Genomic DNA, 16,457 nt, shown 5'->3' on the forward strand with positions numbered 1-16,457 from the left:
CTAATGAATTAGCAATTAAAAAAAAAAAAACAAAACCAAGGCCTCCTGCCATCCCCTGCTGCCAGCTTTTGGGTGAGAATCTCTGCTTTCCATTACATATTTCACAAAGCAATTAACCAGCACAGAAGCTTGCACAGACTTGCTTAGAGATGCAAAGGCAGTGCAGCCCACAGGCTTAGAAAGCAACAAAGGAAAAGGACGAGGAATGGGGGGGGGACTTTTTTTGTGTTGGTTTTTTTTTTAAAGAGAGTGAAACTCAGTGAGTTTAAGAGCAGCCTTGCAGACTCCAAGGGGCTGGTAGCAAAGCCGTCCTGGCAGGCAGGGTTTGGCTGCTTCCCCCTCATTTTGCCCAAAAATCTTCTGGACGGAGGGGGCTGCCACCAGAAACGTGCCGTCTCCCCGGGGTGGCACCGGGGCAGCTGTCAGGAGCTTTCAGCCGGGGAGATGCTCAGGCCAGCGGCGGGGAGGGCTGGGGCAGCCGAGGGGGTGCGGGATGGGCACCTGAGGAGACCCCCGGGGGCATGGGGGCAGCCTGGGGGTGGCCTGTGGCCTGCCCGGGGTGGTGCAGGAGGCCTGGGGGGGCGGCTCTGGGAGAGGCCGAGGTAGGCCGCGGGGGGGAGGCCGGAGTAGGCCCCAGGGTAGGCCGCGGGGCGGCCCTAGAGGGGAGGCAGCGGTCGGCGGGGGGAGGCCCTGGGGGGAGGCTGGGGGAGGCCCCGGGGTAGGCTGGGGGGGGAAGCAGCGGTAGGCCCCGGGGTAGGCTGGGGGGAGGCCCGGGGGAGGCAGCAGGCCCCCGCCACGGCCCCACGCCGCCTTTGCGGCGGGCGTTGCCATGGTGCGCGGGCCCGGCAGCAGCGGTGAGGCGGAGGCGGTGAGGCCGGGGGAGGCGGCGGGAGGGCAGGGGAGCAGCAGCTGCGGCTTGGCTGTCCTTGAGAGCCGTGGGGCTGAAGGGGCGGCGGGGGCGGGAGACTGTCGGGGTGGTGCAGAGGCCGGGGAGCAGTGCTAGGCTGCGGGACACCCCCCGTCCTCCTTCTCGCTGTCTGCTCCTCACGGGGTCAGCCTGACCGCAAGGAGGGGGAAACAAACAGCCCCAACCTCCCTGAGATGTAAATAAATAATATAAACAGCCTGCTGTCCTTGGAGGCTGCTGACTCTGCTGCAAAACGTCCCCCTCCCTTCAAGGCCCTTGAGTGGCCAGCCAGGCTCAGCGCAGCCTGCCGGCTCCAGCATGGGCCATCGGCAGGTGCCCAGCGGATTTCCAGAGCTGCTTTCTGGCCGGCAGCACCCCAGGCAGGATGGAGGACGCCGCATTTACACGGGCATGGGAAGCGGGGGAGGGACCACAAGCTGAGACTGAACGTGGGGATGTGCTGTGCCCTACCAAGCCCGGCTCCCCCATTTCAGCCATCTCCCCCACGCTCGGGGCATCCAGGAACATGCAGCCACTTATTTACCAAGCCCAGCCCAAACTCAACTTCAGTGCTCACCCTTTACTGTCACGCTTCGGGCTGCCTCAGCCATGCTCACCTACTAAACCACTGCAGCCAGAATGCGAGTGTTCCTGTGTTGCTGTATATCTGGGTCCCACCCTTGAATTCACCCTAGTGCGTGCATTTCTGTAGTGCCCAGGAGGAGGCAGAATGGAGGTCCTGGAGGAGAAGGAGGAAGAAGAGAAAAGAGAAGAAGAAGAGCTGAAGGCTTTGGAGATCAGCGGTAACCTCCAGGATGTGGAGACGAAGGTGTCTGTGGAGCAAGTCTGCGTCCCAAGTCATGTACCGTAAGTCACGTGTGTCTGTCAGTTACTGGGATGAGCAGACACGGTCCCTTTGGGGTCCACGGGGAGATTGCACACATGTGGGTGGCATGTGTGGTCCCCTTGCACAGAGAGGGGAGTGAGCGAGTTTCGCGTGCCTGGTGTGTTTGTCCAAGAGTGGGCACGTGTGAGTAAGACAAGATAACTCACTTCATTGTACATTCATTCGCTGCTGTCATGACGCTATATAAAGATCCCCTGAGCTTCCGGGTATATGTCAGCTTGCCATCACTCCAGAGAAGCTTGGCTATGTCAAAATCATGTCCTTGGATATGATCCCCATTTTTTCCCTGGGAAACAGGGAGCCCTTGCCATGTTTTGATAGCAGGTCATCTTGCCTTAGTTATTCCCAGCTTATTACCTGTGTCTCTCTGCCTCCTCCTGCCCTGGAAGTGATTTTGACTGGAGCTCCATTGACACGTCCCAGTTACCGTCCTCGTACAAGACAAATTCTCTGAAGGAAAAGAAGCTGCTGCACATGGCTGACCATTTCCTCCAGCAGTACACTCACCTCTGCCCTGACCGCAAGCTGCTCTTCCTCCACCCGGTCAACGAGTGTGGCGTGGAGGTATGGGATGGTGTGGGGCTGGGTCACAGCGCAGGGGCCACTCAGCTTCCATAGTGCCGAATGCTGGGGAAGGACAGCAGCCCTTCCTGCCCTCCCTCCTGGCCAAAGGGAATGGGAACCCACTTGCTGTGTCCACAGCACCCTGAGCAGGCACACAGCACCCCGGGAACACCCCGGCTGTCCAAATCCACAAGCGCGTTGTACCACGCACACAGCGGTGGTGCCATGTAGGCTGCAGGCAGCTTGCAGTCCTGCAGCGTGATGCGTAGGAAACAGGAAAGACGACAGAAACATAAAGGAAAGTAAAAGAAACATGTGAAATAGATAAGGCTCAGGCTTAGTCACAGATACGGAGTCTGGATCCAGAGTTAGGTCTTATTCTGAACTTCGCAGAAGTTACAGGGAAGGAAGTAAATGTGGAAGTTTGTGGTCTGGTTTTGTTTAGGACTGGGCCCAAGCTGCACAACTGTTGTCTAGCTCTGGACCTGATGCTCCCCCAGGCATCTGGAATTGCTACTTTGGACCAGCTTTCCCCAACATTTATTATATCATTAACATACAAGGCAAAAAATGCTGGAGGACGTAAAAGCTGGAAAGGGCAGTAGCTATTTGTCTTGCTTGAAAACTAAGAGAAGAACTGGCTCACATCTGTAATGTGTCTGAGATGAGCTTGAAGTTTTAGCCACAGACAAGCAGACAGCCTCTCAACGCCATGCAATTTCCATCTCGGAACACGTGAGGAGCGTTACTGACGCTGTTGATATGCTCTAGGGAGGTCCTGAATGTGAGCTGCAACATCCAGGGGTGGTCTGAGGATGGCTTTGGACAGGAGACTCTGCCTGTTGGCTAACCAAAGTCCTCTTGTTGCCCTACAGAAGTTTGTGAGCACAACGGTGAGGCCAACCCTGCTGCCTTACACAGAGCTGTACCACTGGGATGGCTGTGCCAGCTTCGTCTCTGATTACCTCACCATGGAGCCTCTCAAGTCCCCTATCACACCGGTAAGAAAGGGGCTGCAGTCCCATCAGAAACAGCCCCATAACAGAGGTGACAGAAGGGCCTCTCAGCAGGACACAGTGTGGAAACCCCAGTGGCTGGGATTACAAAGGTCTTTGACCCCTCCGTCATCCCTTCATTACTTAGGCAACCCCTCGATTTTCCCAGGCCCTGTGCACTCTGTTTGGGTCCGTAATCCCAGTACATGGACAGTGTTGTACCTGTCAAGCAATTAAGCACCATTTCAACAAGATTGGGCCTGACCCTGCTCTCAGTCACCCCAGATGACCCGCTGGTCTGCTGTGGGTTGCAATGGCTGACAAACTTCCCCTCCAAAGACCTTGGAACAAAGGAGCATATAAAGCCTAGGGGATGATGCTTGACCTCAGTGACCCGTTCTTAGGGGCTTTAGACATTTCTATCCCAATTTTGAGGATATTTTGGGGTGGCTGAAGGGAGATTTCTAGACTGGCAAGAGGGAATGATGCCAGAGTTGGGGCAAGTCCTTGGCTGGTGTGAATCAGCTAAGGCAAAGGGAGCACGCTCTTTGCTAGCAAGGACTGCTGCTGCCCTGCAGAGTGCCCCAAACAATCTACACCAGCTCCATGGTGGCCAAGCGTGTCCCAGGAGTCCCAGGGTCTCAAGAGGAACTCTGGCACTTTGCGACCACAGAGGATGTATCTCCATTTAGCAGACGGAGACTGCCTTGATCACCTAAGGTGATGTCTGAGATGTGGGAGTAGACTATGTAGAACCTTTCTGTATGCAGTATGTGCATATTGATCCCTTTGCTTGCTCACCGGTGAGGGCCAGAAGGGAATATGGTCCCTCCTTTGAACTGTAATTTAGCTTATGGGTCTTGTGCTTTGAAACGCTGCAGACAGACCAGCTAGAGATGGAGGTAAGCCCCACTGCAGAGTTGTAGTTAGCATTAGGTTTACAGCAGTTTGATGAGCTTGTCCTGCTCATCTCTCCCTATGGTTAAATTTGTCACCAGATTTGGGGTCAGAATTTCCCCAGATCACTTTGGAAGGGACTTTTGGGGCCTGTGGCTTATATAGGAATTTTATATAACAGATTCCCTATGGATGCAGAGTCCAGGGATATGGGCAATGCCCTCTCTCTCTCCTGCTCTCTGCCTGGTGAGTGTTTCAGCTTCACAAGACAAGCACTGCGAACATGCATCTCTCTCTCTCCAGCCCAGTTCACTCTATTCCCCAACCACCATCCTGAAATACCAGCGAGGGAACTGCTTTGACTTCAGCGTGCTGCTGTGCTCCATGCTGATCGGGGCCGGGTATGACGCCTACTGCGTGCACGGGTATGCCACCCGTGAGATATGCACCCTGGACGAGACTCTGGAGCTGTGCCCACTGCTCAGGAAGCCACAGGAGGTGAGACCTGCAGTGAGCGGGCAGGGAGGAGAGCGCAGAGTGCATGCTCAGCCTGTTCATTTCCACTGAGCTCCAGAGCTGAGCTAGGGGGAACAGCTTCAGGTCCACAGTGGGTTTCAGCCTGTACCAAGCAGGGACCTCACCAAAGGGATCTTTTGAGTGATTTTCCACAGTCCCTTAAGAGGCCTCGTTGGCTTCACTGAATTCCTGCTCACCAGGTCCAATACTGCAAACTGCCAAGGGTTGGGAACTGGGCAGTACCTGTAAGCCATACGTTTTCTCCCTCCTCTTGATCTCTGCTGGGTTTCACAGCAATACCCTGCTTTTGCGGAGGCAGGTACCAAAAGAGGGGATGAAGAAGTCGTCCAACAAGTATAGAGTTAAGCCCCCCCCAGACCTGCAGAGCAAGTTTGAGCTTCAGCAGGAGGCCAAGAAGAAGGCAGAAACTGAAGCTGCTCAAAAGATCAAGGAAGGAGAAGAGGAGAAGGTCACGGTGAGTTAGCGAGGTCCACCTCACTGTAAACTCCCGGAGCAAGAGCTGAGACACAGGTAGTGGCTGACCAAAAAAGGAGCTCACCACCCTCTGCCATGAAGTGTGACACAACCCTGATCATGGCCATGAGCACTTGGCCTCTGGGAACACAGTGTGTGCTGGCGCAGCAATATGTACTGGGTATGTACTACCTCACTCTTCAGAAGAGTGTTAAGGGCCTGGAGATCTTTAGAAGCGGGCAGAGGAGAGAATAAGATTGCCATTGGGTTGGACTAAAGTGGCAATAAAATGACAATAATTACTGCTCTGTCCTCTGCGCTACAGGAAGTGGAAAAGCCCAAGCGTGACCCTTTGTATGGCTTACGGGTGCACGCGTGGGTTTTGGTTCTGTCTGGGAAGAGGGAGGTTCCTGAGACCTTCTTCATCAACCCCTTCACGGGAAACAGCCACAGCACCATGGATGAGCACTTCCTTGGGATTGAGAGTGTCTGGAACCACAAGAACTACTGGGTGAACATGCAGGACTGCTGGAACGGCTGCAAGGTAACAAGCCCTTAAGCACCCTGTGCCTGGGAGGGACAGTTGGGCTAACCTGAGTCCTGGGGAAGTCCAAGATCAGTGGTGATCCCAGTTTCCACTTAACCATTCCCTGTGTTGGCTCTGGTCATGTTGCTCTGATTACACAGACTCTGGAACTACTCCAGGACATCCCAGACCCTGAGCTAGCAAATACGGATCACACCTATTAAACTCCTACAGTGCTAGAATATCAGCTTTTAAGGCTGGCTGGACACTTAAACAACAGCTTTTAAGGCAGAGGATGTTTTGAGCCTGTTGGGCATGGCTCAAGGCAGGAAAGATCTTGATTAGGCTCTTCCCACACCTCAGCTACTCCCCAGCTGATATAAAGTCTGGGAGGCGAGGGTCTGAGTTAGAGCAACTTGACCTTGGGGCCATGCATGCCCCGAGGAAGGAGGCAGAAGCATTTCCAGCAGCTTCCTCTCATCTGTGGCAGAGGCACCATGAGGAAAGGGGTCTGCAGCCCTCTAGGCACAGGGGCAGTCTTTGGGGTCCCATCAGCCAGCCAAGGGTCTGACGAGCCCACCTCACTGAGATCCAGGATCTGTCTAGAGTCCTTTAACTCTCTGACACCCAGCCAGGTCCAGAGCACCGCAGATGTGCAGAAGCAGAGTTCAGTTTAGTGTCAGGCCCTTGAGACTGCGCTGTAGTTAAGTGGGTTTCTTCTGTGTGGCCTAGGATCTCGTCTTTGACTTGGGCGACGCTATCCACTGGGAAATTATGCTGTCGGGGAGCAACAAGCCTCTTCAGCCGCTCCCGGATGCTGAGGAGGAAAAGGAGTTATCTGACAGGGACGTGGATGATACGGTGAGTGACCCAAACGATGGCTCTCGTGCAGTGGGGATGCTGTATTGAACTGGTGTGTTTGTAGGCCCGCATATGTCTGCCGGCCTGCTGCCCTCTCCAGGTCAGATCACTACTGCTGCAGCTAGGTTTTGGTTGGCACTTTAGGTTCCTTCTCAATCTTGAATAGTTCTGATGCTTTGTGAAGCAGGACCCCAAGTGGTACTTCTGGTGTCCTAAGTGGCTAGGGATCTTTGTAGGCCTCCAGTGCATTGACCTTTGGGATGAAATAATTTAAAAAAATAAAATCCAAACTGAAATTTTTCTGGATGCTCTTTCTCTGCTGATCAGCACCCTGCTCTCCTGACTGCTAGGTGGAGTTGCCAACGAGATGTAGAAATAATGTATGTACTCTAATGTACCAAAAAGTGCTGTGTACTGGAAGCAAAAAATGGTGTGTTGTCCTGGTGGGAGAACACAGCATGGTAAAGCGTGGGACGGAGGAACGCCAATAACAGTCCGTTCCCTCCTGTTATCTACTCTCCTCAGCCTGTGCCCGTAACCGGGGAGCAAAGCACCTTCCATGGTCTACATAAAACAAGCTGGTCATTAGTTTGCGTGGCGATTGTCACATTCATCCCCTGTCCAGCATGAGCGTTGGCCAGAAGAAGGTCATTTCATTAGGCTTGAGTAGGGGTGTGCTAGGGAGAGTGTGGAGATGCAATAAAGCTCTCCTTCCACGTAAACTGCAGTGTGCTGCTTGCCTCTGTCCTCAGGCTGTGTGTGACCAACACAGCTCTCATAACTGTGCCACCGTGCTCCCCAGGACCAGCGCAGCCTCGCATGAGCTGAGCTCTGATCGCTGCACCGCGTTCCTTAGAACCAAAATGCCTCCTGGCACAGTAAGAGAAGCTGCCAAAAATGCAAATCTCTGCTTCTGTTTCAGCAGGAAAAGGAGGAGGAAGACATGAGTTTTGACATGCCACCATCGTGGGTAGCCCCAATTCAGATATCTCCCAGAGGTATGTATTCTTCCTTTGCCTTTTGCTTGCCCCCCAGCTAACCTTTTAGTGGATTTGGGACATTTATCTCACTCAAGAGTTCTCCTTTCAGGATGGACAAGGTACAGCAGTGAAGTGCAATAGATGAAGGCAGCAACAGCTATTGGTTTGAGTGCCTGCCCTCAGTGCACGGTCCCATCCTGGGTGGGAACTCCCCCGCAGGTGCACACATACAGACACAGACACACAGACACACAGACACAGGCACACACACTGTTTTCCTGCCAGCTGAATGGTTTTGCCTGGGATGGACTTTCTGTTTACCACTGTGCACAAGGGACTGCCCCTGCATTATCAAATATCTGCTTTGGGAGAGAAAAGAGTTATTATACTATTATAACGTTCAAGCAGAACAGGCAGGGTCTGAACAGCTTTACTGGCAGCTGAACGCAATCAGTAAATGCGTGGTTTCCCTTAGACCATGTTTTTCTCCCTCTTGCATTCTTTTTCCTTGGGCTGAGTACAAGGCAGTCATTTTTTCTGACACCCCTCTTGCCCACTGCAGAGTTTGAGACCCGCTGTTCCCAGGGGAGGAAGGTGATCCTGTACAAGAAGGCAAAACTGGAGAAATGGGCACCGTACCTGAATGGAAATGGGCTGGTGAAACGCCTCACCGTCTACGCAGACTTAGACTGTAAGAGGGATGAGTGAACACACTCGACGCACTGAGCAAATGCAGCCTGGGGTGTGCTGACGGGAAGGGGGAGGCTGGGGGAGGAGGTCCCCTTTTTGCCAGAGTCTCTCTTGTGCTTTCTCATCCTCCTTTCACATTTGTGGGGGACTTCTCTACCACGTCTTCAAACGCTTCATCATGCTCGCTGTCTGTCAAACCCCAGAACTTTCCAGCATTGCTAGGGGTTCCTGCGAGAGTTTGAATCTGTTTTACACCCCAGTGGCGAGGCTGTTCAGTGTCGCAGGTCACTTGGATCGCTTGGATTTTCAGTCTTCAGAGAAATGGAAGGCTGGTTTGAATTGATCCAATAGTATCACTATTCCCATTGGTGTCGACAGGAGCCATAGAAAGGGGCAGCTACGGACTGCGGATATTTCTGTACTCGAAAGCATTATTCTTCAACAGCTGGTCCAAGAAACCATGCAGATTCCTAACTGGACAGACAGTGTCCTGTCCTCAGCCCTCTTGGATAGTGTAATGCCCCTATCTCATTTCCCTTCACTCCTGATGCTATCATTAAGTATTTGGGATGGAATTTCTCTTGCCTAACCGTAGCCATCTGTCGTGCCACCTTCTCCCCTTGAGCTGATTACTTTAGTTCTGGTTGATGGAGAGGAATAAACCCTATTAAGGTGAAATTCATCTACTCAAAGGTAGATTAGGGTTCATCTACAAAATGCCGCTGTGCACAGGGCCAATTCCAGTGACCATGCGATGTCTGCTGCGGCTGTATCAGGAGCACAGGGTGCTTGCACAGACACTGAGAGCTCATCAGATGAATCTTTCCAACTCCAACAGAGTGACGTAAGGTTGTAAAACGGTTTGTCTCCTGCCAGGTACTGAAGTAGTGGAGGTGAGGGAGTGGTTCAAAAACCGAGAAGACATGTTGGATATGAGAGAAGTGAATAAACAAACGCAGCTGACCACAGAGTACTTCAGCCCAGGACACCTCCTTGGTCTTAAAGGTATTCCAGCTCATCTGGGCAGCCGCTGCAGCTGATGGGACTTCATGTGAATCCCTTCTAGCAGTGGCAAAAGCCCAAAGTTGGGGGGGCTGCGGACTTCTGGGATGAATCACCTAGATGATGAATATGGTCTCCAGTGGAGAGTAGAGAATTGGGTTGTTGGCTTCCAGTCCTGGACAGTGCTCCCCCCCAGCATAACAAGAAAAATCCATACCTATTACAGATATAGGGTGATATAATTTACTTTTACCAGCAGAGGTGATAGAAGTAGAAACGTTCTCCTTAGGATTATGTTTGGTCTCTCAGTGTTGTGCAGCTGGGGGAGAGAAAGTCCTGCATCAGATCTGTTGCTAAAGCAGCATTTCACCCCAAGAGGCTGCGCCCGTTCCTGGTTTGGGAAGAGCAGGGTCCAGGCTCCGCTCACTACTGCCTTGCTGTGTAAGGAAGGCAGTGGCCCTGCAAAGCTGTCCTGCTGTCCTCAGGCCGTGGCACATTGGTACACAGCAGTAAGGAGAGAACGTTCCCTTCTTACACTCTTACGTGCATTTGATTTATTGGCTGCTGAACAAAATGAGACTTCCTCTGGACACACTTGTGTTCACCGTATTATGGTTGCTAACTCTGAAGACGTATGCAATCTCTCTTATGTCCTTAGCTCACACCTATATGTCGCTGGAACCAGAGACTGAACATACGATGGAGTTCTACAATGAGGCGCGAGTCGATGGCCTCCAGAAACGTGTTGAAAATGCTAACGAGATGACGGAGTACTTCGTGGGGCGGGATGACTTCCTGCACGTCCGGCACATGGAGTTTGGCAAAAGAGGAAAGAAAATACACTTGGCTGGCACCAGAACTGACATTAACTCCCGGCCTATAGTGGTATGGGCAAGGCAGGAACAGAAAAATATCTGTCACTGTGATATTTATACTGTGCAAAACATACTGCCTGGGGCTTTAGGTTCATTTTCAGTGGGCACAGCCAAGGCAAAACTCCAGATGGGACGTCCAAGCCTTGTTCAGCTGCGGTGTCTCACAGTTGCTTGCTTGACAGAGAGCTGCAGTGTGACCAGTTGTCACGAACTGCATTGAGCAGCTAGAATGGAACTAGGAAACTAAGACTTGGAAAGTGTGTGTCAGAGGAAAGAAAAAACACTTGACTACGCTTTTGGAATGAAATTTTCACAAGACTCAAAACTAGTCAAATGATTTCTTGTTCTGACCCCAAACTAATAACATTTTAGGCCCCTGATGAAGTGTCCATCGCTCTGATTTGTTACAAGCAGGTAATCTACCTCTTCCTCTAGTCAGGTCCAATTTGGAGAACAGAAGAGGGAGGAAATCTGACATCTGGCAGTATGGCTCAGACACTTCACCTGCCAAGACGGAGCCATGTAGTGGCCTGCCTTTGGACCAGCACCCAACATGCTCCTTTTTCCTTCCCTGTGTTGGGGAATGTGGGAAACTTTGCAGTGCTCCAAAATACCTTGCTTCCTGCAGCTCCCTCAGGCAGGGATGCATCCCAAGCTAACTTTGAGCTTGGAGAGCACACTCAGCTCCACAAATAGGAGAATTTCTGTATTGCTTTAAGCAGCTTTGTGCTTTTTTTCTCAGGCACAGGAAAGAACAGTAGGACCATGGGCCAAGAGATGCCATCGTAGTCCAGGCAGAAAAGCCCAATGGCTTTTTATCCAACTCTCTGCAAATCTTGCCAGTTTTCTGTGTTGTCTAATTGGCTTCCATCTCTTTCTTTTCACCCCTCATTAGCAAATCAAGGAGTGTTTCCACAGAAACCTAGAAAAGCCTGCTGATGAAGATGTAGCAGAACGTATCTTTCTGATCACGGAGGAGACGATCCATCTGACATATCACCTCAAGGATAAATACATTACTGCTGCAAAGAAGGATTTCTTCAAAGCGGCAGAGAGGGATAGGAAAGGAAATGAAATCATCATGACCCCAGAAATGTGCATCACATACCAGGTACGGAGAAAAACTACTTACATCTTGAAGTTTTTCTAGATCACAAGACACAAAGGGAAGGTGAAATGTCAGTGGAAGAACTACAAGCATGACATATTCCATGCTGCCCCTCTGCTCCATCTGCACCCCTCCCTCACAGACGACCTCCAAGGCTGACAACACGAACGCCCCTGGAGATGCACTGCCATGCTGGAAGTGACTGGGCACGCGGGACATAGTGTAGTCTGAAAGGCTTGCTCTAGCCATGCCTGAGGCCGTCTTCCCAGACTTGGTCATCAGGCAGTGTAGACACAGACACTGGGATCTTGCAAGATGCTGGTTCAGCAGCTGTTGGGCTCAGGCCTGCAGATTCATGGCAGGGAAGCTGAAATTTCCTCTGCCGGTCTCTCTTGAAGAAGAGACTACAGCAGAAAAGCAGAGGCAGGCATCCTGGGTTCTAGCTCCAATTCTGCCATGGACTTCTCGGGTCACATCGTTGCTTAAATCTCTCAGAGTTTACCCTGCAGACGCAGAGCAAGATGCTGAGGCTTAATGCATTGCTGATAGATAGATAGCCTGAAATAAGAGATATTCCAAAAAAAGTGGAGTGCTGTCATTAAGCCAAATTCTCTCATTCGGGGTGGGAGGGTCACTCCACTAACATCATTGATGGGAGTCTGTAACCCGGGGCAGAAGTCTGCCAGTAAATTCTGCAGTGATGCTGCACAGTTACACTTAGGAAAATCAAAGAGAGATTGCAAATACAGGATTTTTTAATGTTACGCAAGTTTTTTCAAATTTTCTATTTCCCATTGGGGAGAATACACAGAACACAATTGCTGGAGTGCCATCCTTTCATCTCTAACCCTGCAAAACCGGTTCCAACCATGGAACAGCAGCATCAGCAAAGCGCAAGATGTGCCATCAGGCTCACATTACTGATGGATTCAAAATCAAAATGAAGTCTAAGAAACTGTTGACCATGGGTTAGATGTTTCAATGGGGGAAATCACTGTCACTATATTGACTGTAGCAGAATTGTGCCAGTTTCTGTTAGCAGAGTACCCGCTCCTGTGCGCCCAGAGAGCGCTACTGTCTTTCACTAGCTTATCTGCTTCCAGGCGGGGTCCTCTGAGAAAGACAAGAAGCTGCTCCATCTGTACAAATTGTTGCAGGAGCTAACAGAGGAAGAGAAGCAGCTGAAGCAACAAGTCCGGCAATCTGAAGCCGAGGTAACAGGGAGGTGGCCTCACTGTGTCAAAGTTGGTCAGGCATGGAAACGGTTTCAGCTCACTGGTTCCCAAAGCATCCTCAGCATAAACTGCAATAAAAATAAAACTCTGGTGTCACAAAGCTGGTCTCCATGCTGAATTATCAAGCTTGCAACCCAGCCATTGTTCAGTAAAGCTGTAGCTTTAATATATTTATGGAGAGTCACGCACTTTGCAGCTCCTGCTCTTACTCTTCATTCTCTGGAAGACAGTTTCAGAGAGCTAAAACGACAGCATATGAATTGGGGCATCTGGAAACATATCTGCCTTTTGCCTGGGAATGAGACCAGAAAGAAAGGATATTGTCTCTAATGTTGTATCTAGTTGCTAGGCATTTCCAGGAAGTCCTGTCCGAAATACTGAGGTGACTTTTTGTGGGAGCAACTGGAGGGAAATACTTCATAAAATACATTGCTTGTACTGCTAATCACACTGTGACCAGTGTAACAAATCCATGTTCTTACAAGTCTCTGTAATTACTTCATGATAAATACAACCATTCTAGCAGATGGAGGCAAAGCTATTGGATTTTTTTTTTTTTTAATGTTTTTGTGAGGAAGAGGAACCCCTGAAGGAGCTGGAGAGGGAATGCTCAACTATATTAGCCCAGAATACTAGTAACAATTAAGAACAAGATTGCAAAAGTCCATTTTTTTTCAGAAATTTGAAGCTAGTTCACAGTGACCTCATGAACTACCTTGCCAAATTTCTCAGTCTTGATGTATCAACAGACAAAATATTCACATTGCTTGTGCTCTCTATCCTGTTAAGACAAAGAAATAAGCCAAAGCTATCAGTGCAATTTCAAAAGCAGTGGCGAGACTATGACTTCAGAAGAGCTGTCTTAACAGATAATATCAATAATTGCGTTCAAGAATTTCATACAGAGCAGCAATCTAAAAATAAGACCACTGTCAGCTTGATCTATCAGCAGGATATGAACATATTTGTATAGATCTTCTATATTTAACCTTACGCTACAGTTCTCGTATGCAGCATCTGCTCTGTTAGCACGTCAAGCATGTAAAAGTACTGCCATTTTGTGGGAAAGCTGAGGGGTCTTTCTTCTGATTTTTTGGAAGGTGTTAAACATTTTGAAGATCCGTGAGAATGAAGAAACCGCTGTTAAATTGTCAGTTTCAATTTATAATACAGAGAGGAATGAAAAGAGAAGACAACAGTATGAAGCCATGGTGGGTGGACTTAATTAATCCCAGTATTTATTACATGTACACAAAGAAATCCAGAGGAAGCTTTTTCTGTCTGAGGAATTATCTCTGAAGAGCTTTTAGTATCATTAAAATATTCTGGGCCAAATCCCTAGCAGGTGTAAGTCAGCACAGCTTCAACTGACTTCCCATGAAAATATAACATGATCATGCTATGACCTTCCGACTTTCTGGAAAAACTCACATCACTGAGAAAGATTATTGTTTTATTTTGTTTAGTTAATACAGAAAATAATTAACAAGGATTAGCTGATAACAGGGATTATGGGGGGAGTATGATAATGGATTCCAAGCTGCATCTTTCTAGCCAGGGCGCATTTTGTTAGGCAAATACGCACTTCTTTGTGTGATATGAATCAGTTGTTTTCTTGGTTTTCATTATTACTTGCAAAGCCAATTTTGTTCCAGGATCTCTGTTGAAGAATTAAGACCTTATCAATGTTCTGGACAAATACAAAATGATTCAAGAATAATTACTTGCAATTTTTCAAGATCTCCAAGATGCTTCTTGTGAATGGTTTTTAGACTGAGCTTTCCTGATTAGAGAGGTTACGAAAGGTGATATTAGGTTTTACATGCCAAACTTCTGGCATGAAACACAAGCAGGGGCAAAGATGCAAGAACCAGCTATTTGCCAGCCTACAAGCTGATATCACTCAAAATACCCTGTCCTAATCTCTTTCTGTCCAAACACAAATGCATTTTGTAGAGCGCTTCTTGCACCTCAGTGGATAACACCTTTTGTGTAAGAGACGTCTCTACAATCAAGGAAATTAGGAGAAATGTTAAAAAGGACGATAGAAAATAAACTACAGAATAAAAAGCACGTTGGGAAAGGGTTGGTATGCAAAGCTAATGCAAAGCAGTAGTTTTAATCAAACTATAGGAAAAAGAAACATTCTTTCCTCTCGGGGTGGGGGGGTGGGGGAGTTTTGGCCTTTGCTTTTATTTTGCCTTATCACAGGGTGTTTGGGGATAGAGGTAAAAGGGACCATGACTCTCTCTGTCCTTTCCCCTCCAGAAGAACACAATGGAGAATGAGCTCCCGGGACAAGAGGAACAGGATCTGGATTACTTGGCACCTTTCCTTATTCAAATTGGCCACAGAGAGAAAATGACCAAGGGCCAGGCCCTGCGCGTCAGAGATGACTGCCTGACTGATTTTAAGCATCGTCTCATTGATAAAGCTAACATCATCCAGGCTCGCTTTGAAAAGGTATTCCCAGCCTTGCTCCAGGATGTGCATGTTACTGGAGGCTCTTCTGCACTGGCAGGAGGGTAACACACATCTCATTGTGACAGCAGGCAAGAAACAAACCTCCTTTGATTAGTTTAAAAGAGCCATAAACATGCCTGTTTTTTTTTTGTTGTTTTTTTGGTCGTTAGCATGTGAGATCAAAGAACAAAATAGCTCCAGGGTGAAATTTAGTCCCTAGCTCAATCAGAGCTGACTTGGTTCTCCAGTGCTTCTTGACTACAGTGAGGCAACACGTTCAAGTTTTGCTGCCTGTTGCTGTTCCACGTGTTTTGATTGCCCTTGTTTTCTTGTTCTGTGAGACCTCATCTCAAACTTACTGCCTCCCATGAAAATAAACCACCTCTGATTTGTGGTTTCCTTCATCTCAGCTCCCTGAACTTTGAGTTGCACTTTTGTGTGCCTTTGCTCCTCGCTCTCCTCTCGATCACCCTGACTTCTGGTTGCTCGTTCCCCCAACAGGCAGTGGAAGAGCTGCAGAAGAAGGACCAGTGGTTTCAGGAAAACCAGAATGAGCTCAGCGCAGAGGAGGAGGATGACTTCCTCACCCGTTGCTCTGAAACCACGTTCCATATCCACATTCTAGCGCTGAGGCTCAACAGGTATTGGGAATCACTGCCTGAGTAGTGCCCAGGGGAAGTCTACAAGTCAGCCCCCCAGGAACTCAGCACTGAACCGATTCTGTAAAATATTCTACTTGATGTCCCGCTGCAGTTTTCCTCTCATATCCCCCTTCTCGTTCTAGGGAAAAGCAGACGGCGCCACAGAAATACCTTGCTCTTGAAGAGAAGCTGCGCAAGGATCCTCGCCTAGCTGAGCACCTCGGTCATGCCTGATTTCTTTATTCCTTCACACCAGACACTGGAAATCAGTGCTGAAGCCTGTTAGAAGCAGCCTGAAAAAAACGTGGAAAGGTTTTCCTACTTGCCTGCAGTGCGTCTTTCATTATCATCAGATTCATGGAGATTTTAATGAACTTGTAGCATTCCACTGTCTTTTTCTTTTCCCTCTTTTGTTTTAAGGCCAATCTACAATTACATCAATTGCCCTCTCATGCAATTCCATCATGTTTGAGACTGAAGTCTGAATGAGACCTTAGCTTTAAGGTCTGCTTCAGAAGTTGCTACTAATTATCCATGCTGTATTGCAGAGCTTTTCTTCCCCAAACCTGCTCCCTAGCTGACATCAGGAGCAGGATTATTTGGGAATACTCATTCTTTTCCAACATAATATTTTAACAAATTTATAATTTAGTTTTATAAGTAGCACAAGCAAAGATTTTGAACTTGAGAGTTCACAACAAATATAAAAATTCTTTGACCTCATTTAGAGCTCTCTGTTAACTACAAAACCCAGCAAAGACTAATACTCAAATTGACAAACCTGGGAGTTTTAACATCTTTATTTTTCTCTTTGAA

At 49.0% G+C, this 16,457-nt stretch overlaps 1 protein-coding gene across 1 annotated transcript; it reads left to right on the top strand.

The window, feature by feature from the left end:
• Nucleotides 1-1,637: 1,637 nt before the first annotated feature.
• On the top strand, nt 1,638-15,917 carry DRC7 (dynein regulatory complex subunit 7). The gene is made up of 17 exons (XM_050904155.1): nt 1,638-1,774; nt 2,204-2,378; nt 3,254-3,379; nt 4,574-4,768; nt 5,106-5,255; nt 5,586-5,804; nt 6,519-6,647; nt 7,570-7,645; nt 8,190-8,318; nt 9,194-9,322; nt 9,978-10,204; nt 11,090-11,305; nt 12,406-12,516; nt 13,638-13,748; nt 14,806-15,000; nt 15,502-15,641; nt 15,785-15,917. Exons 1-17 carry the CDS (start codon nt 1,638-1,640, stop codon nt 15,873-15,875), a joined length of 2,556 nt encoding a protein of 851 aa, XP_050760112.1. The 3' UTR covers nt 15,876-15,917.
• Nucleotides 15,918-16,457: the final 540 nt, after the last annotated feature.

The sequence above is a fragment of the Gymnogyps californianus genome, chromosome 12, assembly GCF_018139145.2.
Source record: "Gymnogyps californianus isolate 813 chromosome 12, ASM1813914v2, whole genome shotgun sequence".
In the NCBI taxonomy this organism is placed as follows: domain Eukaryota; kingdom Metazoa; phylum Chordata; class Aves; order Accipitriformes; family Cathartidae; genus Gymnogyps; species Gymnogyps californianus.